Consider the following 24,485-nt stretch of genomic DNA (forward strand, 5'->3'; position numbering starts at 1 on the left):
CATGTACAGTCTATCAGTCGCAAAGACACAGGTTAGTTCTCAGTGTATTAACTCCTGCTGAATTGGTAATGGTGCCACCTGGTGTTTTTACTTTGGTCGAAAAGTATTTAACTGTGTATGTATGTATTTTTGCTTTTGGAGATGTGAATTTTCATTTTCCGAAGGGCTTAGTGATTAAGATTTAAATGAGTCTGAATGAGGAAAAAGGTGTTTTTAGACATGATTTATCATATAATGATATGGAATCGAACTATGACCTTGCCTTTGCAAGCATCATGCTTTACTCTTTAAGCAACAGGATGTAGAATGACAAAAAAGATAAAAATGAAACGTAAAGGAAATCACAATTGAATCTAAAGTTTGAGTGTATGTGTGTGTGTGTAGTTTCTCAGCCAGCTAAAATACTGACTGCTGTCATTTACCACAAATACACACCTTGTGTTTCTCTTTCACTCTTTGTGTCGCTCTCTTCCTCTTGTTTTGTTTCTTATTGTGGTTAATTGTTGTGATGGTGATGGTACTGGTGTATGCATGTATTTGTGTTAAGAGAGGAATACAGTGGGGGAGTGGGGGGGGGGGGGTGGTTAGTTGAGAGTTGTTGTAATTTTCCTCTCTCTCTCTCTCTCTCGTTTGAGACGTCCGTCCTTGGCAGGTTAGTAATTAGCGAGTGGGGTGGAGGGGTTAGCGGGTCCGCAGGGTGTATTAGGAAAACAAAGCGCAGAGCCTCGATAATGTGTCCATTGTACCCGGTGCATTAAGAGCCTCTTTGTGTTAGCTGGAGCATAGGGCTAATGATTGGCTAACAGCAGGTGAGGAAGCCGCTCAACTCTCTCTCTCTCTCTCTCTCTCTCTCTCTCTCTCTCTCTCTCTCTCTCTCTCTCTCTCTCTCTCTCTCTCTGTCTGTCTTTCTCTCTCCTTCTCTCTCTCCATCCTCTCTTCCTCCTGCCCTACTGTTGGTGCCATTAGAGAGACGGGCCTTTATTACAGCAAATGGACTTTAAATGAGCTATATTGTGATGTTGCCTGCCTGTGGTAATTCTCTCTCTTTCTGTCTCTCCCTCCCCTCCAGAGGCCCCCAGTATTGAGAGGCTGTTGTCTAAGGACTGGAAGGACAAGCTATTGGCCATGGGTTCTGGCAACTTTGGGGAGATTAAAGGTAAAACGAAAGACTTTGTGTCTTCATTTGACCTCTGAGAGTATGCATGTTCGTTTTTGGCCATTGATATATCTGTTGTATCTCTTTTTAGAGCAACAAAACCATTCGCAATTCCAATCGGCGACTGGGTCAGAAGAGCTGGTTTTGCAGTTCTAGTTTTGAATTGAACCTATAATTATACTTATAATTGTACGTATCAAATGTCACCTTAGACATCTTCAAGCGTTCTGAGAGCTCAGGTATGCTAATCCACCTAGCGCTAGCCTCATTGCCTGCCCCGGTTAATGATCTGCCGGGATGACTTGCTAAGCAACAGCCTTGCTCATGTTAGCACGGTTAATGATACATCCTGTTAGGTCGCTCAGCCGTAGCGAGAACACACTCCTCTGTCACTTTAACAAGCCTTCCTCGCGCTAGTGGCGTGTTCGCAAGGCTAACTCTGGAGTAAATGTACTTCATTAAGCTCAGAAATATTTAATCAAACGAAGCTTGTTCACGCTCCTGGAGCAGAAAAGGGAACGCCATTGATCAAGCCGTCGGTGCGGTAACCCCACTGTGATGACATTTTAGCAAGAGAGCATCCCCGCCATGACCACCGATGACTAGCGGTTTGAGAGGTCCCTCGCAACTGTCATCTCTCTGTGTGTGCGTAACCTTCAAGATCAGAAATAGTTACACAAATGTGTAAAAATCATTTTAAATGGGGTGCTGTAAGCAAGGTTTTCTTTGAAATATCAGGTTTAGCCTATCAGGAACACTGTGAATAATTTTGCATGTTCACGTTTCGGGTTTGCTTACATGTCTTTGGGAATTGGGTTTTGTCAAGAGTGTGAAGTTTGCAAAACAGTGGAAGTTAGTAAAACAGCTGAAATTACTTCGTTTATTTTATAAAACAATAAAAAAAGGATTAAGCAGAGAAACGTTCATAAAAATGGTATTGTATAAAGCAAATTAATTGCATGCTATTTTGCCTCTAGCAGATATATTCCCTGAAATTAAACCATGGTTGATAGTTGGTTGATAATAGAATGGTGATATGGAATTATATAATGTATTATCGCACACCTGAAGCACTGTATTGACCAGTCTATGCATTTTATAGAACAGATACTGTATAAGAGAATTGTACTTTAAAAAGTCAACTGAATAAATTGCTCAGTAAAGAACAGCTTGTGTTAACCACATAGGAGATGATTACAAAGCGAAAGAGACAGAATGAGAGAGAAAGATAGAAGAAAAGATGGAAAGAAAAGTGTTAATGGACAATAAGAGCCTCGGGCTAAGTTCTTTCTCTCCTTCTCTCCCTCCTGTAACACAGTACTATGCTGCTTTAGGGATTTGTCTTTTAAGCCCAGTCATTAATTAGCAGTGAGAGCTGCTTGACAGGTATTACATTGTTACAAATTGGTTAATTACTGTGGTTTGTGACATGAGGCAAGGCAGTAAAGGCAGCCCTAGGATGTTTAGAGAGAGAGGAAACCACTTATTGATCCAAAGCTGAACTTTCAGTAGCCGAGGTAAAAAGCCTTCGGTTGTGATTGATGAGGCTGGTGTATTTTCTTATGTGTGTGTATAAACACTTTCTGTCAACTCTAGTCTTAGGGCACCCAGAGTATATTGTGTCAGAGGTTCAGTCACATTTTAATGAGTGAATCTTACTGACAGTCTTACAGAGTTAGGGATATACAAAGCCACATTCAAGACATAATTGTTTTAAGAAAGCCCAATGTTGGTTTATGGGGCATGTCCACCAACAATGATCAGATGCATTCTCGTTGGATTCTTTAGGATTCATCCTTCCAGTAAAAAACAGTCTCGAGATACATTTTAAATTATTTGTAACTTTTTTTTGTTGTTGACCCAGTTGGGAAACAAGAAATGAACAAGAAATTATAGATTTATATGTATCAGAAAAATAAATGAAGATTTGTTGTGTAATATTAGGGTTTATTATATTTTATTATATTTCCGTGAAAGTGAATTCATGCACACATTTTTGTTAGAAAACAATATTGTAAATGACTCGTTTGATGCTAAATAAATCTAAATTAATCTCTTTTAAAACCCCACAGTTTAAAAATATTCAAGAAAATATTTAAATTGAAAAAAAAAATTAAAAAAATTTAGATCAACCGTTCTTACCCATCCCTGGTTTGAGCAACAGGGTCTCGGAAAGAAAGCGATAAATAAAGATCACTTTGATCCCTCTTTCCTCTGGAAGACTCGTCAGTTTTCACACAAGGCCTTCCCTTGTCCCATGCCGGCTCGGATGCACACCCTCTTGTGAAAGCCCAGTCTGGGAGCTGTTAAGGGGAGCTGCAGGTTTATTTTTCCAACTGGCCGCCTGTGACAGTTGCCTTTATTGTGCATTGTTGAGTCTGTGTGTGTGTGTGTTTGTGAAGGGGTTACAAATGGAGCCTACTCTCACCTTCCTGCCAGGGCAAAGGGTCAGGTCAGCTGCTATGACTCCCTTCTTTCTCTAGCTTTCTTCATCATCTGTTTTTCCCTGGTGAGGAATGTGGCCCCTCAGAAGGTAGAGGCCGAGAACAATGGGGGATTGTGGACTGTGCAGACGTGTGTCTGTGTGTGTGTGTTTTAACGCAGATATATGACCTCAGACGCACAATTGCACACACATGAACTCATTAACAGACGTGCTCATTTGGACATTTGAACGCTTTAGGGGTTTAGCACACACACAAACACACACTCTGTTTGATTGGTGGTAGTCTGGGGCAATACCGCAGTGCAACGACATCCTGTCGAGTGATTTAGTCTTCCCTTCTTGCCGTCTGCTCTGGGGCTGATCGTATGTCAGAGCGTTCTCATCTTTAGCCGAGGTCGGAGGTCAGCTCATGCTAAATGTGTAGCGATGGCTAGGTAAACACCAGGGCGATGGCACATCTCAGAAGGAGCACATCTGGGTTCAAGGCTTCCTCGCCTAGCTCTTTGACCTGTGGCCTGTGCCCTTTAACCCCTGCAGGCACCCCGGACAGCCTGGCGGAGAAAGAGCGCCAGCTGATGGGGATGATCACGCAGCTCAGCAGTCTCAGAGAGCAGCTACTGGCCGCCCATGAGGAGCAGAAGAAACTAGCCGCTTCGCAAATTGAAAAACAGCGCCAGCAAATGGAGTTGGCGAAACAGCAACAGGACCAGGTTAGCACTTTTTCACGATGTTTCGTCTTGTGCCTCATCAGTAATGCACATTTTCCAAAGACTGAAGATGATAATAGATGATAAGAGCAGGATAGGCTAATATATTGTTGAGATAAATGTTTAATAATAACATGAAAATTAAATATAGAAGTTTATATCAAATAAACACTTATTTTACACAATATGTCCTCAAAAATGTTTGTGGTTGAATTGGCCTGGCCCTCTAATTGCAGGTCCTAACAAGGCAAATAATGCAATAAAGCTTGGTGTTGTCCCAATCAAATCTCATTGGTCAAAAATCCTGAACCACTTAGCTGTATATTAATCGATTACATTGTTCTGATAGGCTGTAATTTTGTCCCTTTGCAAAGCATTCTGCTGTTAGAAAAGACAGGAAAATACCTGATGCTTGAAACTTATCTCATAATATATTTTCTAAATTGACTACTTGATGGGTTAAGGAAGCCCTGTATATTAGGCTGGTTCCAGGTTCTCTTGAACCTGATCATTTGTTTCTTAGGGGGCATTAACATAAGATGCTTTTTTGTATTCATAAACTGCTAGATGAAGCACAACTTAATGGAACAGAATGCAGGAGTCTTGAGACAAATTTTGATAGGTTGTAAACAAAAATTATGGCTGATGTTGCTTTAAAGGGGATACATTTCAAGACACAAGTTTTTTTACTGGGTTTTTCCGACACTGTCAGGATGTTAATTAGAGCACCACCGTAAAATTATTCAAACAAAAACAAATTAGAGAAAGATAAGCTAGTCAGCCTCAGTAATAATATATTATGTTGTTGGATAACTAGTAAATTAATGACCCATTCCTTCCTATCATGTCTGATTATGCCACTGTTCTGGACATTTAAATAGTACAGAAGAGTGTTATCAGTGAGTGAATGTGTGTGGGGAGGAGAGGTATGGGTGTGTAACATTCTAACGTTCTTTACTTTGAACCACATTCACAAAGAAACCGTCTGTGTCTCCTTCCCCCAATAAGAATGTGTGTAGCGTTTAGGTCCCCTCCAGCACGCAGGCAGGAGACTAAAGGTGTTTGCATACAGAAGTGTGTACTTTAGCTTTGTTGTGTGTATAGTTGCTTCTGGGGAGCTCAGTTTTACAAAAGAAAACAGATCTGTATTAACACATACACTAACACACCCCTGTACACACACACACACACAACGCTCCAGGACTGGGTGCCACTCCTTGGTAAATATGTATGAAATACAAAAGCATACTCAAGAGCTTCAAACACAGTTTACAGTCACCATACATGCATGTGACCCCCCCTCTAAACAAATAATGTCCTCTCTTTTTGGAAAAGAGTTTGACGTATGTGACAGTTTGACATGTTCTATCTGCAGATTGCACGACAACAGCAGCAACTTCTGCAGCAACAACACAAAATCAACCTCCTGCAGCAACAGATCCAGGTGAGTCTTTATATATATGTGCATGTCCACTTGTAGACTTGTATATATGTTTTGTGTTTATGATTTTGAACAGTTATGTTTGTGAGATGTCGCAGTGCGAGTCACTTGTCACCATGACCGCAGGGTTTCATGACAATCAAACATTCTAGTCCACCAATCAGCAATCAACCTCCCAATCACAATCAGCCAATCACAGACAAGCATCAGCACTGGTATCCAAAGTCCATTGTCGTAGTCCTTTTTCTAGAGCAATCAAAATGTAGCTACACAAACGAAGACGAAGGTTAGCAACACCTCTCAATCCAGAATGCATTATGATAAGCTCAGGTGAAAAAAATGAATCCATGATTACTGATGGATTTAAGAAACGTTGATTATAAATATAATTATATTTATTTGAAACTTTCACAAAAAAGGTCTAATATTTAAAATTAAATTAAGGAAAGATTGTTCCACCAAATGTGTGCATGCTGCATATTTTTACAGATTATCATGCAGTTAGTTTAGCAATGTTAACATTTGGAAACAATTCTCCCATGCACTTCGAATAACATAGACAGTCTGTGAATCAATGTTTTTCAAAGATTTTGAACAAAGCTTTTAGCATGTCAGCTGCTAGCTATTTGTGTGGTCCTCAAGGTAGCTGCCTATGAAGAGCATTTTCAAATCACTTAACAGGCTCCATTTTTTGATTAAAATGCTGCCTATATAGGTAGTAGACAAGCAGCGCTATATGTCTTTGAAAAGAGTGTGTATTTAATAATATCAACTCATGCAAATCAACTTTTTGGTATGATCATATGATCTTTTAAATAAATGTGTTGGTAATGTCCTAATGGCTGGTAAAGAAGCATGTGGAAAACTAAACTGACACTTTTTGATGGGTTTGCCCCAGCTGACTTATACATGGGACAGAGAGACACTGGCCTCCTTTGTGTGTGCAGGTGTGAAGCGAATAAAGGCTTTGTGTGCAAGAGGAGATGAGATGATTCTAATTTGGTTGATAAAATGAGACTTAGCCTTGAGAGGGACTCCGGCAGTTTTGGCCAGGAAGCCACATCACACTGAGACTATTCACACACACACACACACACACACACACACACACACACAGAGAGAGAGTAAGAGAGAGATCACTGCCGTCCGCTGGATCCCTGCCATTCTTTTAGTGCCTGACTGTGTGTGTCTGTGTGTGTGTGTTGCAGCTGTGTTTGCTTGTGTGTAGTATGTTCATACTACACAGCTTAGCCTGAACATGTGTATGTGAGACTTATCTGTGTCTATTTCAAAATCCGCATCAGCTCATGTCCTTATGTGTGTTAGTAGCAGCTGTGTGTGCGTCAGTCCCCAAAACACGTCCGCTTGGGTTTTTCTAGCCCCGCTCGTCGCTCACAGAAACAAAGCTTCTTTTTCCCATGACTTTGCAACCTTTTCCCAAACAAGCACTTCACCATTCAGCCTAGTGGAACAATAGTTTCTCACAGTCAACACGGAGGCGAAGGAGGGGGGCGAGAGGAGGAGACCCTTGTTATGGGCCAATCATATATTAGCCCTAAATCGCCTCCTGAAAAACATACATTTGACTTGTCTAACACACAGGCCGTTAACATTCTCATAGCAAACGCATGCATCATAGACAAATATAGCAGTCCAGAACTTTTAGAGTACATTTAGAGTGTATTACATGACGTAACTGAGGTCAAGAGACTGATTCCATTTCCAAAAGGAGGAAAATAAGCTTTAAAGTCAACATGAAATAAAAATTAATATAAATTTCCTGGTCTTATTTTGAACAATTATTCAATACTTGTAATTTTGAAACAACAAAAATGTTTTTTATAATTTTCCTTTTTGGTTAACATCTTCTCTTAGATGTCTTTTTGACATCAGATTTTTTTTTTGCAATTCAATCCTTATCCTCGTCAAATAATCAGTTTTACTCAAGTAAAACTTAAGTCAAATGGATTGCTAATGCTGTTTCACTTTGACTTTACAGCGAAATCCCTGTTGAACCTACATGGACTTTTCAACCGAAGTCTGTTTCTGTAGCACATTTAAAACTCCTTGAAGAGTTAGTTCTCTCCTGAAATATACACACACAGTTAACACATATATACCTCACAGTGTGGCACCACTTCTTTAGGCTCTTGGGGGTAACATGCATACAAACTCTTTCTTTCTTATTAAAGCTGTGTCTCGACTCAGGACCCCTGACGGTTATCAAACCAGGAAGACAGGCTCTTTTGGATGAAAGAATCCTCCTGCCGAGAAGCAAGAGGCATGAAATGCAGGATACATATAATGCATTTCCATGCTTAACGAGAGGTGTGATGTTGAGAAAGGCCTGTGAGCGCTGTGACTGGGAGCTGCCCACTGGTACAACCTCCTCCTGAGCTCCGCTGTACTCTTAACACTTTCCCGCTGTCTGTTCGCTTTTCTCTCATTAGCAACCTCCTTTCAGCAAACCTACTCCGGCTCTGCGGGGCATCGCGCTGGTGTTAGAAAATTTCTGCTGCCCAGCGCAGGGGCTGGGATGAGGCTCCTCCGCTGTCAAAGTGGCAGTTAACGCAAGTAGCCAGACCTCCCATGAGGAGCTTCTTTTTTTTTCGCAGACTAATTTGACGTAGAACGACAGTCATTTAGCACAAAGGCATTAGCCACAGATAACGAAACGAGCACTGCTGTCGCATGTTTTAGCTAACTAACTAGTTTAAGTCTTTAGACACGGTGGCGACAGAAATACGACAGGCTGCTTATAAAACACATAATAAGTCAACCTACATTTCAGGAAATCTAACCTAATAAAGAGCTTCCACGGCAGTACCTTATACATGTCAAACACAGCATGATTGCTTCATAACTCAATCAGACTCATTTGCCATGCGTCAGTGCAGTATCTCCTTGAGATAGTAAATTAATTTTCCCACGGAATGAGAGTTAAAAAGAAAACGGTTGAGGAAAAAAAACAGGAGCGTTAGCTCATCAGAGTTAGACCAGGTCCTGTGCACAGGAGCAGCTAACCCAATTGGCTGTGTAATTGTTTAATTTGTCTCATTATACCTAAATTAATGTAATTGGTGTTTTTCCTGCATGAAGTAACCACACTGGTTGTGTGAACTGGGCTTTGTGCAGCACTGCGGATGATGATGGGGATCAGGGGGATTCTCCCAACAGTTGTTCCCGATTGATATGAGCACTTGCTTTATATTATTAAGAATTTTTCAGGTGGCATTTCAGAGTTCTTAAAGTGAAGTATGTAATTTCTGCTCAATTAGCACTATCAGTTGTTTATCCTGAAAGTTACATTTGTAAGTTCTTGTGCCATCTGTAAGTGGACTTTGACTCCAGCTTTACAATGACATTTTGACATGGTATAAGTTTTACAGCAGTTGATTGGACTTAATTAGACACATATGAAGTAAAGGTAACCCTGTATACCTCCCCAGGAAGCAGTGGACAGAAAATAAGGATTATTTGTGTCTGTGTGCATATTCGGATTGTATACCTGTTCAGTTTCCCTAGAAAGAAAACAGCGTGGGAGAGACAGGAAGAATAATGTGCCAGACAGATTTGTCTAACATGCTAAATCAACTCTTACACTCTTGTAAGTAAAGGATTGCCACAGGATCAACAAGACATTGAACAAGACAGAGAATGATGAAGTTCAACCTTAAATGTAGGCATGTGATCAACAAGGAAGCCGAAAGGAGAGAAATTAACAGATACAAAGTGTTATACGTGTCCATTTCCACCTCTACTTCCTCTCCAACCACAGAACAACTGTGTGTTACCTAAGCAACTGGCCATGAGGAGCATATAACAGCCTGTTGTGTGCCCGTGTATGCGTGTCTTCGTGTGTTTGAGTGTGTGGGGAAGGCTTCTCTCAGCCCGGTGGTTGGCAGCTAATGGGAGCTATTTGAGGAAGGACACACAGGCAGTGGAGCAGATGGGCCCTGCGTTATGCCCACCTACAGCGGGCGGCTGACGCACCTCCTGCACTCACACCTAATGGGGGCCTAATAAAAGGCTGGCTGTGCAGACACAGGCTCGCCACTCAATTTCATTAGCTGCTAATCAGCCAAAGGTGCCCTTGGCTCACGGAAAAGGACCGTTCGCTGGAAAAAAATGAGAGGCATACTGGAAAAAAAAGAACGAAGAACATAAGTGAGAAAATGGACATGCGTTAGTGATTGGAAAGAGCAGGGTTGTTGTTTTGGTGGGGTTTGAAAATGCCACGTTTGTCTGAAAACCGGGATCAGGCATGGAGAAGAGAGATCAAGCATCAGGGGTGAAGCCATGTGACCTTGAAGTAACTCTTTATTGGTCTAGACTTCAAACTGACTGTATTTATTTTCCATTGAGTATTTGATTTTTAAAGGTAATGTATAATGACAAACCTAGTGTGAGAGGCGAAATTAATAATATATGATTGTGTGGCCACAAGTCAGTGTGATTTTTAGCTTGATTAAAAAATAAATCATGTTTAATTCCAAAATTCCTGATCTATAACTGCACTGCCCCTAATCCTGAAGAGAGCTATCAGATAAATTGTTGTTACCATGGAAAAGAGAACAGTGAAAAAGAACTCCTATGAAGTTCACTCCCTACATCCTCGGGTAACTTTATTGCAAAAATTATTTGCAAAAATAAACTTTCAAAATGGTGTACTTTATAAATATAATCAATCATTACAATTGAATATTTCCAAGTTTTTGGATTACATCATTTGAAGTGCTTCATGGCATGCATAATTCATTGTCTCGTAAAAGACTGAAACAGCAGAGACAGTATCTGTTGCGCTCTATACATGAATATCAGATGATGTCACCAACGTCTCCTCACTGACGTCACTCAATTCTAAAACTTGTCTTCCGCCATCTTGAGTACCTGATTCGGCAAGATCGATACGTCAGTCGCAAAGGAAGTAGAGCTTATTCTCTGGCCGAGCCCGAACTTGCGGGCCGATATTTCCCGTCACTATCCTCGGGCCGGGCCCTTGATCTAGAGATGTGCACTCCCAATGCAAAAGAGTGCGGCGCGGGACTAGATTTGATGGCGAGTGCGAGCGGCAATGCACTCTCTGTGTGTGTGCGCGTTGCAGGGAGAATAAAACGATTCGCGGGACTCCCGCAAACTAGAAATATCTATAAATAAAATATATAAAAACTAATACATTTTTGCAGAAAAGCAACAAGAACTAAAACAAAATAGAAAAGATTTACGATTTACAGGCCAGAGTTTCCTTTTAAAACACGTTTGCAGCGTTGAGCAATGTAGCCAAAAACAGACATACGTGTTGATTTCTTCAACGCAAAGGCCAATCAGAAGCATTTAAGATAGACTCCCCTCACTGCTCAAAACCTCTATGCTCAAAACTGACTTTTTGTTCAAAGCTCTGTATGCTGACAAATCCTCTAATTGTAACAAACAAAGTGTATATATTATGAAAGATTCATTGTGCAGTCAGCTTAATTGATATTAACAGAGATGTGAGATCGCGATTAACTGATGTCAGCTTTTTAGGAATTATTAAGGGAGCGCACTTTGCGCGCATTCAGTCAAAATCCTTCAATCATATCATGCCCAACCATGCACGCAGTTTTATGTTATAACAGTGGTTTGTGTGTGCAAACTCTCTGTGCAGTGTTCATGTTGTCTGTGGTGAGTGGATGTAAATGATAATGAGTTTACGCTAGCTTAGGGCTGTGCGATATCACGATTTATGATCATGGATTAAAATATATCCACCTGCTTTTGAAGAAATGTCGTAGTATCGAGCATTCTATCAGTTGCAGTTCTGGCGCCTCCGTATCAGGATAGGCTACAACGCGACGTATATTCACATCAAATGCTAACGCAAAGGAACGGGACAATGCAGTTCACATAAGTTCATTATTTGCATGTGCTAACAAGTCATTCACGTGTTGATGCGCGGTTCTAACGAGCGCTTTTCTGAGCGCATACAACCGAAGCGCACGCGCACTAAGCCTGTCTAACAACAGCGACAGGTTACTGAACAAAGTTATTTTTCTAGTCTTATTGCGCGAATACTGTCAAATACACACAGGGTTTACATAAACAAAGTTGGTTATGTATAAAGTGAAACAAACAGAGAAAATCTGCTTCCTAGCTAATGCCGTCAGTATTGTAGACAGTTGTAGGCAGTCAACTGGAAAAAGAGCGGATGACGTAAGAGGTCATGTGACTGATTTTCATGTATTAGGTCCCTGATAACACACCCTAAGGCAGGGATGGGCAACTCCGGTCCTCGAGGGCCACTGTCCTGCAGAGTTTAGCTCCCACCCTGACAAAAATTATTGTTTAGTAATCCTGAATACATTGATTAGCTTGTTCAGGTGTGTTTAATTAGGGTTGGAGCTAAACTCTGCAGGACAGTGGCCCTCGAGGACCGGAGTTGCCCATCACTGCCCTAAGGTGACGCCTCACAATTGTTGTGAAGTAACACTCTTGTGAATGTGAGATAACATTGGCAGCCTACTTTTTTAGCCATCAATGTTTAGCCAGTTATCTAATAAGCCGACACACTTAAAAAAAAGAAGCAGGAAGTACATCCATGAATGCAAAAGCTGATTGTCTGCATGTGTTTGTTTGAGCGTGTGCGCAATCTCAATCTCATTCACTAGGGACAGTCCTTTCGCAGTGATGCCTGCACCAGACTGGCAGTCGTTGCAGGCACTCTGTAAAAGTTAATGGCCTATGCCCACGTCCACGGGGCTAATATTAAGTGCCAGTCTGCAAGTATAGTGCGTGTGTGCTAACGCTGCTATCCAAGCGCAAATTAATTATTAGTTATATGGCTATGTGTCCCCTCTTCAGTGCGAGGTCACTGAGGCCTTCCTTTAATTGCCGGAGCATATGGCTGGAAACAGATTTTAGCGGTGGGACTCGTTCTTAACCACCGTTCTTGCACACATTCTCAGATGTGTGCCATATTGTCAATGCTGGCAGCTATTGTTTCACTCATTTACTTCTTAGAGCAAATTACTCCCTAATAATAGCTCTACCTTAGAGTTTTTCTCTCCTCCGTGCCAGCAAACCTGTTCACACTGCATATGTTAATTATCTGCACATCTTCATTATGTTCAAAAAGCTTTAGGTTCAAGCTGTGCCGCCTGGCGACAGGCTCTGACTCAGTTTTGTGCCAACTTTCCACTTTTTCCCTTTCCATTTGTTTCTTTCAACATTTTTTCCTTGCTCTTTCACTCTCAAAATCTCGCTCTTTTCTTATAAACTAAGAAAGTTGCAAAGTTAGCCACGTTCTTGTGTTATCCTTTTTTCCTTGTCCACCATTTTCTTACGGGTAATTAGAGGGTTTTAAAGATTCTAGTTGTATTTGCTGTAGGTTTATATTTATATTATCTATTTATATAAATAGTTAAATAGTCCAAATAAAACAAACATAATTTAACTTAACTGTCTTTATTGTGGAGCTGGTCAATAAGACCATTCACAAGAGAGTATTTTTGCTTCATTTGAAAACCAGAAGTATCATATTGTTTTTAGATGTCGTTTCTGAAACCCATTTCCAACCCAATTATCTCACAGACTCTCAAAGTTTTTAAAAGCTTTTCAAGTAAGCCATTCTTCCGACCAGAGAGTTCAAAGAGCCAGAATGGAATTCCACAGCCAGCTGTTGTCTGATTAATAAACCTTCATAGAGCTTGCAGCTGGAGTTGACACTTTTATCATAAGCTTTCTAGAATATTCAACAGTCTTAATAGTGAGTAAGACAATAAGGGAAGTCCTCTATTTGTGTTTGGGTGTGATGGGGTGTTCCAGCCCCTCAAACAGTGCTTTCCCTGAACTATTACTAGTTTAGCGGGAACCAATCCAATCCCTACAGTTGAGGCATTTGTTCCAATTCAAGAATATTCTCCCTAACCCTGAGTCCACTTTGTTTCAACGTCATGTGTTCCTGTCCCCAGCCAATGCAAGAGATGTTTTGCAAGCGATGCTAACTTTTCAATGCCATCGAATTTAAATCTCCTTAGAAAGCAACTGTAAAGTTCAGTCCTTTTGTTCAGTCCTCTAGTTCATGATACATGTCAACTGGATGCATCAAACTGTCTTAACTGGCCTGAAAATGTCAATATCAGCCTCACCTACTCTGCGTGGGTAATGCTATTTACTACGTTGATTGAATAGAGAACAGCATGACGGTGTGTTTGAACGCTTTGAGGAGATCCACGAGCCTTTAATTCCATATGCTCCCACACACACTTGCTTACATGTCTATGCGTTTAAGAGAAGAGCGTGTGATTGTAATTTGCCACAAAAACACTCCATGCTCAAAACCACTGGAGAACAAACACACGCATGCACGTTGGCTAGCACATGCTATTGCGTCCACATAGCCTTAGCTCACACTGAGAAGACGCAGGCAAAACCAGAGGAGCATATGTCCAATTAGGACTGGAAGTTAGAGCTGCACCAGCCCGTGGGGGGTATAAACTATAAAACGCCACTGCCTCCTGATCTGGGAACAGGAGGCCTGCCGTTTGTGGTTAACCAAAATGGAGGAATGATTGCTCTGTGGTTGGAATTCAAAAACCCTCAGACATGCTGCTGAGACTTAAGAGATAGAAGGGGAGAAAAATAAAAGTTTAACCTCTATTTATCTTAACATGCGACTGTGATAAACTGCCTCCTTTCCTCTTAGAGCATGTCGCTTTCATATATAGAGGATTGTCACTTTTGGAGCCTTTGTGTTTTTCTCGTCAGTAGAACCATCTGTCCTCTTCTTCTTTGGGCCTGTGTGTCTCAAGACTCTCCCTTTGCCAAAGTCTCGCTGGCTTGTTTTTTTTTTCTCTTTCCTCCCTTTTTTAATCCTAGAAACCTTGTGAAGTGGTGTGGCGAGGTGCCGAGCATGGTGCTCTGCAGAAATGGAGGCCAGCTGTTGCCAGATCGCGAAGAATCTCCTTTATGTGACAATAAGTCAAGGGGACCAACTATCCCAAAAGCCACCCGTCCATATCTCACTTGTCCTCAGGTGACAGTTGCTGGACAAGCACAGTATTTGAAATCACCCTAGTGATAAACTGGTTCATAGTGTAACCAGACATACAGGTACACACAGTGCTGTCACTGTTAAGTTTCAGGAGTGACAACCTCAATTAAATGTGGGAGTGAGTCCCCTAAATTATCATTCCGTGTGTGCGGAATCTCTCCCGAAATTGCACTTATTGACACCGTGGAAACCATATTAACATTCTAGCGTTTCGTGTGTTTGGTGTCCACTATTCTGACTAAAGTAATATTACAGTGAGAAAGACTTCTTGTGTTCAGCAATTTTAACTAAAGCACAGTAGACGGAGGCTTCGTATTTTGTTTATGCTTAAAGGAGTGTTTTAATGTGCATCAGAGATGTATCTCTCGTCTGTCATCTCTCATATCTCTCATTGACGTCATTAACAACTAGTTGTTCAGTTTGATTCCGTTCAGACTGTGCAGAATTTTTGTTAATGCGGTTGTCACTACTACTTTCAGGAGTTCATTCGGTTGTAGAATGTGTTTGTCACTCCCGTAAATTACTAAACTGTGTGTGTACAGAAAAGGATTAAGCACTAAAAGGTGAATTGACAACCGAATTCAGCTGCAGTGTGTAGGTCGCCAAAGTGTGGTCTACCTTGCAGCTTATTCCTTATCCACTTAGACAGGAAGTCTAATCAACATGTAAAGCAGCCAACCACAGGTTGGTTCTGCCTTTATAAACCATTTAGGTGAAGAAAATATCCAATAGATTTGGACCAATTTATGTCCAAAATGGCCTCAGATGGTCTGTGATCAAACTGTGGGCGGTCTGAAACTGAGGCTAGGACTTTGGTTGAAAAGATTTCTTCATAGTTGACCTACAGTATTATGGCTAGACTCTTTGTTCATGACTAACATCATAATTGTTGTCTCTCTCTATCTCTTCAGCAGGTCCAGGGTCAGTTGCCTCCGCTGATGATACCTGTGTTTCCTCCAGATCAGAGAACTCTGGTGGCCGCTGCAGCACAACAAGGATTTCTACTTCCTCCAGGGTTCAACTACAAACCGGGCTGCAGTGAGTATTAAAGCAGCATTTCAGTGATGGGTTGTTAAATTAAAGACTTCAGTCTAGTTTATTGTTCACACTAGAGATTTCAAACCAGATTGCTTAAAGCGGAGTCTTCAACCCAATGTTGGGCAGCATCTCCCTCCTGTCTGGTGTGTTATTAAGATCAGCCAACACCACTGATGCCCATCATCTCCCGCACATGAGAGACTCTCAGACTAGACAAACTCGCTTGCTTTTGTGTCTCTGTATTTCTTGTTCAAAAGTAGGAACAGGAAAAAAAAAGAAAACTTCCTCTGGGGTTTGTGTTTTTGGCCGTAGCAGTCCAACTGTGAAGCAATGTGTTGTTTACCGCGAGAAACGAGGCGGCAAGTGCCAGCAGCGCAGCAGCAGAACGCTCGCGCTCTCACGGGGGGGTAGAGTGACCTGCCCCAGGTTTCTTCATATTAACACGGGCGGCCGCCAGAACACGCGTCCAGTACGCCTCACACACGCCTCCGACTCCTCTCCAACTGTACGCGTGCACACAAACATTGCATAGATCACACACTCACACACACTCATAAACGCACATCTCCCTTGTGAGACGGACCGGTCCGCATCTCCAGCTCCGCCCACTGCGCTTCACAGTTTCCCAAACAAGTCCCTCCACCCTCTTCCTCCTCCCAACGGCCTCACTCCCTCCTAACCATAAACCCTCTATTTCAATTACAGCCAGCAGCACCATCAAACCCTGCCCAAAATTTCAATTACGCATGTCATTTAGTTACCATTACAGTGCTTGCTCACGGGGGAGGAAGCCGTCGTTTGAACCCTCAAACCAGAGAGGAAAAAAAGGGGGATGAAATCCCTCTGGTCGCAGGGTCTGGACTAAGGGGACGCTGGTTCCCACCCATTGCTCCCCGGAGCCAGGCCACGGAGCTCTTCCAGTCAGTCTGAAGATAGTGCCTTCTCGCCAACATCAACATGTTTACTTTTCTTAGTTTTGCTCTTTTGTTACAGCTGTACCCAGGAGAGATATAAAATAGCTGGAATATTTGTATTTGTTTAGGGACTGAGAGAAAGACAAGAAAAAAGACAAAACACACACATCTCCCCAGAATACATCCTTGAATTGGGTCCAGGGCAATATTTAACTAAGCGGAAGAGTATTTTTTTTGGGTGGGTGGGGGGCAGTGTATGGGAAAAATGTTTTGGACTGACTGATAGGAGCGTCTGGTTTATTACTTACTGAGACAAGGTCCGACTTCCTCTACAAACCCCTTTAACAGATACTATTGAGTCCCCAGCTGTATCTAAATGTGAAGGTTGCTGCCTTATCAACAAGTGCATTTATGTGCACATTACAAATTTAATTTCAATTGTACTTAAGCAATAATATGTCTTTTTAATAAAAAAATTACATTTATTAATTTACTTCCATCAGATGCCATACCAAGTCTGCCTTACTGCATACACAGAATGGTGGGACATCATAGGCGTGGGGAACATTTATGCTGGCTTCAAAACACGACCAGACATGCACTCCATAAATCGCTGATTCTTTTAAAATAAGAGAATGATGGTGTCACTTTTATATGATATATTTCAAAGGCCATCTATCTGGACATTGAGACATTTTCTCCCCTTTGTTCTTCCTCAGAGCGCTTGTATCCAACCTCTCCTCCCTTTTTGGCCGACATCATTCCATTGTTCATCACGCTTTGCACTCAAAAAACTGCAGAACCGATTTGAGAGCACACTCGTGGTTTCTCATGTCACAGGCCTTTTCAGCGCAACGCTAATAACCCCCTACCTCCTCTAGCCGAACTGGACTGACCTTTACCTCCCGGTCATGTAATTATAAAGCCCATATCTGCAGGTGGACGCTAATAACTCTCGCTATTCACTCCTCGTGTTCTGATTCATCTCTCCAACGCAGAGGCTCTTGTGCGGGGCCCGAGGAGACGGGGCGCTGACGTTACCTCGTTAATTACCGTCCTCTCCTTATCATGCCTTAGCCTTCAACTGCTATTGTGCTCGGGGTATTAGAGCTGCAGCCACACAATCAGCCTTTCATTAGAATGGAGGGGGGGACTTCACAATGGAGGTCTTTACCAACAGAAGAGAAAGCAGTGAATCTGTCGCTCCATCGAAGGAGAAGAGAGGGGGATGGGGCCCAGACCCTGTGCAGAAGTGTTGGAAGACGAAAGGGATGGGTGATGTGTGAAAAAAAAAAATCTAAAGCATCTGACATGCCCATAATGCTCTTTTCCTAAGGTGAGCCTTACCCTCTACAGCTGATCCCCACAACTATGGCAGCCGCTGCAGCTGCATCGCCTGGCCTCGGCCCTCTTCAGCTGCAGGTAAAGTCCATCTTGTGGTTTTGTTTGTGTGTGTGTGCTTTTGCTGTGGAGATTCAGTCCATTTTTCCAAACCTCTCAAACAAAATCTCTTTTTCTTCCCTAGTTTTTTTCCCCCTTTTTTTGTTTTGTGATCCCGATAGAGAACAACAATGCCCACTGTTCTCCCCAACTCTTTTCCTCATGCCAACTGCATGTTGCCATAGAAATGGGCCTTTGTGAGGGGCCAGAGCCCAGAGAGAGAATGCCGCACTGCTGGCTCTGGGGTGCTGATATTGTTCACTGTGGAGCGAAGGGTACCATAGAAACTGTTTTAAGGGGGACAGAGCACAGAGGGACACTGAACAGAGGGCAAACACAAAAAGATATTATGGGCTGTCTGAATAGAGCCAAACCCTAATGCAGCCTCACTGTGCTGCTCTGAAACGGAAAACGCAGTAAACATGCATCTCCACGCCTGTCCTCTTTCCTTTTTCTCCGTAGTTTGGTCTCTCGAAGGGGAAGAAAATTATTAACGGACTGCATCTGATCCCCTTGGCACCAGGTTAAGAGCCTGGCTGCTTGAGATGCATTTACCTGGGGACCCACACGGGCCCGGCACTTCCTCTCTGTTACCAATTAAAGTGACTGCCTAAGAGGCCAAACTCACCCTGCCACAAATTCACTCTAATGCCAAACATTAGATGCACATTAGAGTGAATTTTAACAGGGCATTGCACTTACGTGCACACGTGTAAGGATATGCACCTGCACATCTGTATCACAGATTAAGCATATGCAAGAGGTATAAACGGCTCTCACACATTCACACGCAGAAACAGGTGGTATTCCCAAGTGCCCTCTGGATAACAGGTAATAAAACAGGATATTTTTTTCTGTTTTTTTTTTAAAACCTCTGTGTCTGTGCACTCATCCCTCTGTGCTCTGTATGACTGGTTTACTGCAAGAATCTTGTCCCGTCTGATTTTATCTGCTTCTGAGCTTGTCTCCATATGTTCCTTCGTGTTAAGATTCAAAAAAATCCCAGATTGAACAGCTTTGTCAGCCGCAATTGGATTTTGCCAGAAAAACAACTGGAGAAAAGAACAACAACAACTTCCAATGCCACTGTTCTCTCATTCCATCCTCAAATCTCCCTTGCAACACACACACTCAGAGAGAGAGAGAGGGAGAGAGATTAGGGCTTTGTCACAAAGAAAATGATTTACTAAGGCTAACCTAAATACAGATGTCTCCGACAAAAGCACGTTGGATTTCCTCTGGGACAATCTGAGCATTTGCGCATCTCGCCTACAGACCCCACAACACAATGAGAGGCCCAAAATATTTGTCTTGGTCACTCCACGAGCCGTGGTTTAGTAGTTTGTGCACTCAACCTGATGAGCTTAATCTGGCTTGCAATTCCTTGCCCCTCTTCTCAATGCACTTTATGTCCTCTCAACTATACTATTTTTAAAATGTGATTTATTTTTTATTTTTGTATAATACATATAGAGATCTAATGATGATTTAATTTAGTAGGCAGAAGACCAGAATGACCACTAGCTGGCTTTGATGTATTCGGTTACATTTATGCATTTGACAGATGCTTTTATTCAAAGCGACATGCATTGCATTTATGGTATTGATTTTATCAGTTTATGCATTCACTGGGAATCACGCCCAAGACCTTTGCATTACTAGCACCATGGTCTACTGAACTAGAGGAATGCTTATTTAAGTATGTTTCTATATATAAGTACAATACATATTCAAAAGGAAAATAAAGTGTCTGAAGTTTTTGTGCTGCACATCAACTGAAGGCATGCTGCATTTGGTTACTTGCAGTGATGACAGCTTTGTTGATTGTAATTTGTAGGGCATTATTGCAACTTAATTTTAACACATTGTAATTAGGCGCTTGCATCCTGTGTAGTGTGCATGTCCAACGTTTTCAGAGAAATTCATTTTGTATAACAATTCTTTTCAAGTTATATTTCAACACACAAACACACTTGTAGATGCCAGACGGATGAAGTCACAGCTGTATGAGACCTACACCTACACACCAGCCATTACACAAGTCCTCTAAATGTGTGTGTGTGCATGTGTGAGTGAGAGGGAGTCATTGCACTAGGGGTCACTATCTTAAAGGTGTTTGCCATTAGTCACTGCAGCTCTCTTTAAACCTGGCCACAAAACCACTTTTCACAACTGCGGCCAGTTCACACTGGCCTAATATTCCATAACCAGTTAAATTAACCTGCGTAACCCACCAAAACCACACACACAGAAGCTGAGGGATAGTGACTTTGGCTTTGTTGGAAAGTGGAAGTGGAGAGAGATATAGAGAAAAATAAGAAAAGGATGGGAGGAACAGAAAGGTATGAGCTGCGAGCAGCATACTGAAGAGGTATAAAGTGGGTCAATGGAGGAGGTCAGCCATCATATGTAGAGGCAGATGTTGGACCATATTGCACCGGATTACTGCAGCACACAGGAGAACAAGAGAGGGAAAGCGAGCAGTGAGACTGTATTTAATGTCTTATATCAGCCGTAAAAAATAGTACATGTATTTCCATTTGTAGTTCAAACCCCCAGTGATTTATTTTTTTGATGCCACTTGCATGTGTACGCACGATAAGCGCTGTGAATTCCTTTCAGATAGTGATCTGGTGGCATTGCCTGAGGACGATGAGGTCAGTGACACTGTTAATAGATAGCATGGCTGGATTGATCCTATCCAGCTTGCCCTATCTGCTCCACAACATAATAAGCTTACATAACATTCCCAGTGTATCACACAATGAGAATGTTATTTTGCCTCAAAGCTTCCCACTAGCTGGACAGAGCACTAAGTCTCTACCTTGACAATCCGAAAAAAAAAAATTAAGCAGAAAAGAAAAAAAAAATCCCAACTCACAATAAATTTTAACTTAGCTTTTGTTTTTTTTTGCAAACACTAGCTTTGGCTTTAATTGACACTTAAGAAGGAGATTTCTTGGCACCGGCTTCAGTCAGACGCAACTCATGTCAAAGTTCATCCTGCCTGGCACACTAATCAAAATAGCACAGAACTCGACCGCCAGTGTTTAGTTTAGCGCGAAAAAAAAACTATAATAGGAAGAATTGACAACAATGGAAAAAGCATGAGACGCACAATAGCCAGCGGTGACCAAAATGACAATAGCTTAGAGGATCACTCCGAACAGCTTCAATTTTGACAACAAAGCAAGATGGGAAAAGAAGTTTATAATCTGAGTAAAGCAGGGGATTACTGGAGAGCGAGAGATGTCTGCTCAGCCACATAAAGACACACAGATCCACTCCACTGGATAGCGCTGACAGCAGCCCGTCTTCCTGTGCTCAGGGAGGGGACGGGGACTTAGCGAGGATGGGGTGGTGGCTTTGTTAAAACATGTGTCACCAACACTAATACTCTCCAATCAGCCTTACGAGTTAAAGCGCAAATGCCAATCTATCTCCTCTCATCATCCTGCATATAGACGCGTAAACACACACACACACACACACACACACTACTTAATGGAGTCACATTTGACCCACTAGATCAGACAGGCCTGCAGCATTACGGACTGACATTGGGATCTTTCTTGTGTGTTCGCCTTCTGTGTTGGCGGTATGCGTTTTCTTACCTTTGTTGCCTTAAACACACACACACAGACTTGTGGTTAGAGAATTAGAGCTGGCCTAAGACTTCTCTGTGGGGATTAGCAAAGATAGAGAGAGTGAGAGAAGCAAGGAGAGAAGCTTTAACAGTTCAAAAGGACGCAGCTTGACTGAAGGAGTCAAGAGTCCTATCAAATCCTTTACAGATACACCCTCCCCCATTCAGCACCTCTGTGTGTGTGTGTGTGTGTGTGTGTGTGTGTGTGTGTGTGTGTGTGTGTGTGTGTGTGTGTGTGTGTGTGTGTGTGTGTGTGTGTGTGTGTGTGTGTGTGTGTGTGTGTGTGTGTGTGTGTGTGTGTAAGGCTGACATTTAAATTCCTCTGTTACATCCCCACTTTTGAGATCAGCCACCCCTTTATCCCCCATTCTCGCTGCGTGTGCATACGTGAGCCCGTGGGCACTCGAGGGGCATTGTGCTGTCACTTCCTGTTTGCTCACGTTGACGGCGGGGTGGCAGCGCTTTGAGCCTGTTCAGTGGCAGCCCCGGTTGGAAGTGAAGTGTATGTGTGTCGGTCTAGTGGTTGTGACTGACAAGAGCTGGCCCTGTAATAGAACTCAATTCAGAAAGAAAATAAAGCAGTCTGATGCAGTGGACCGGACACAGAGAATCTCGCCCTCTCACGCACACACACACACACAAACACACACACACACACACACACACAGACAGGGCAAGCTCCGACAGGGGCCGTATGTCACGCTCAGGCACACACACAACCAGGGGCCATGGTGGGAGTAATTGAACAGAAATGACCAACAAGAGCTTTATTTCATGTCCTGCTCCCCTGTGTGGACTACAGCTCACACACTGAAGTCACCTCCTGATCAAAAAATCCAAGAGAAATGTGTGTGCGCGTTGAGGTGCTGTATGTCTGTGCACAACCCAAGTGAGGAATAAAAATAGAAGAATCACCCTGTCAGTGTTCATTTTAAAGATAATGACTGACTGAGTGTACATTATCCCGCTCATTACTAACCACATAAAGTATAGATTTGAGCTGAAATTATTTTATGTTAGAAAAAAGAGTGATACAAGAGCTAGATTAAATTAATTTCATAGGACAATAGTCTATACAGATTATACAGTTTTGCTGTGGAAAGCCAATCAGAATCAAATATTACAAATAGCAGTCAATACAGTAAATACTTTTATTAGGGATGCACAATATATCAGTGATCATATTTTTATCAGCCATAAGTAGTGCCATAATTGTAGGAAATAATTAATCAAAAGTAGGTAATATTAAACATCATTTTTTTTTATTAATTCAAACAGCATATTGTTTCTAAGGTTTCTAAAATGAATAATTTCACTTACTCTAGACATTTTTTTTTAAACAGGCAAAATAGTGTATATTTAATATTGGCCATCATCTCGGCTGGCCATAGCATAAATATAATCAAATATATACCAGACAATTATTTTTTATTCAGTGCACCTCTACTTTTATGCATAGAGTTAATATAGCAGTGTCCCTTTTTCAACAAAAAAAATCTGTACTTATTAACTTTATTAGCTCTCTGCGGTGCAAATTTAGGCAGATAAAAGCCAGTGTGAGTGGATAGAGATGTTCTGTATGGATATGTCTCTCAGCATGATGGTGCGTTAATCTCTGTGTTCTCATCTGATAGAAATATTTAATTCTAGCAGATACAGCCGACAGAAGATTGTGGAGAATGTGCTGTCGAGGTTGAGAGAGAGAGAGATAGAACTGCCATGGACATTTGCATAAACCAGTCTTTGTTTCCTGCTGGTGGCTGGCAGCCAGAGACGAACAGAAGGACGGAAGTTTTACTCACAAACAGCCATTCGCTTCCAAACCTTAAAGAGAAAAATACAATTTAAAAAACAGCCCGTCTCAGCTACTGTAAACACAGATTTAGTTCCTCATATTTTCCCACAAATACAATAAAAAGCTCCCTCTATCAATTCATTCTGTGCTTTCCTCAAAGTCCTTGAAATTGCTCATGAAAGCTGCAAACACGTACTTGTTGCAGGAATTACTAAAACAGCTCCGGGAATCTGTTTTATGCAATGTCTAGCCACTGTACTGTCTGCCTGTTACCGTAGAAACATTTGCTCTGGTCCACAAATAAACTGTGTAGAAGAGCACATCCCTGAACTCCGCATTTAACAGTTGGGAGATGTTATTGGTTGTGGTTGACTGATACAGGTTTGTTCCATTGGTTATGCAGATGACAATATAATACTGATATATGCATGTAGATATACATAACACTACTGTTTAATTAAATTTAATTCATTCAAAAATTCATGCAATTATTTGTAATATTCAGTATTTAATAAGTGTTTAAGTGTTAGAAATAAATACAATATAATTAGGAAACAAACTTAAACACTTATATGTAAAGACTTAAAGTTTTTATATACTGCTAATTTATTTTATTATATTTTATTTAAAAAAATGACATTTTAAAAATGTTCATTTACTGTTATTGAAGCTGATATATTTTTTACTGATGATTACTTTAATCACAAAAGATTAGCCAATTTATCAGTCATTTAATACATTTGAAAAAATGGAAATAAAAAGGAGCAAAATTTTGATTTATTCTGTCAAATGGCAGTATGCTGCATTTCATTGAATCATGCTGGCAGATATGTTTTCGAGTTTTAAGAGTGTTTTCTCATGGGTCCTTCTG

At 41.6% G+C, this 24,485-nt stretch overlaps 1 protein-coding gene across 23 annotated transcripts in view; it reads left to right on the forward strand.

The window, feature by feature from the left end:
- sox5 (SRY-box transcription factor 5) overlaps positions 1-24,485 on the forward strand; it is a 243,833-nt gene that overhangs the window by 202,670 nt on the left and 16,678 nt on the right. For 13 of the 23 annotated variants that reach the window (XM_077234375.1, XM_077234391.1, XM_077234383.1 and 10 more), the window contains 5 exons: positions 1,070-1,156; positions 4,140-4,312; positions 5,685-5,753; positions 15,693-15,819; positions 18,070-18,155. In XM_077234375.1, the coding sequence (XP_077090490.1) occupies positions 1,070-1,156; positions 4,140-4,312; positions 5,685-5,753; positions 15,693-15,819; positions 18,070-18,155 (542 nt within the window). Of the gene's footprint in view, positions 1-1,069; positions 1,157-4,139; positions 4,313-5,684; positions 5,754-15,692; positions 15,820-17,822; positions 18,016-18,069; positions 18,156-24,485 lie in introns of those variants that run through there. The other 10 variants (XM_077234393.1, XM_077234386.1, XM_077234387.1 and 7 more) reach the window with 4 other exon arrangements.

This window comes from Siphateles boraxobius, unplaced genomic scaffold (assembly GCF_051911475.1).
Source record: "Siphateles boraxobius isolate OS27281-9 unplaced genomic scaffold, OSU_SipBor_1 19, whole genome shotgun sequence".
In the NCBI taxonomy this organism is placed as follows: Eukaryota; Metazoa; Chordata; class Actinopteri; order Cypriniformes; family Leuciscidae; genus Siphateles; species Siphateles boraxobius.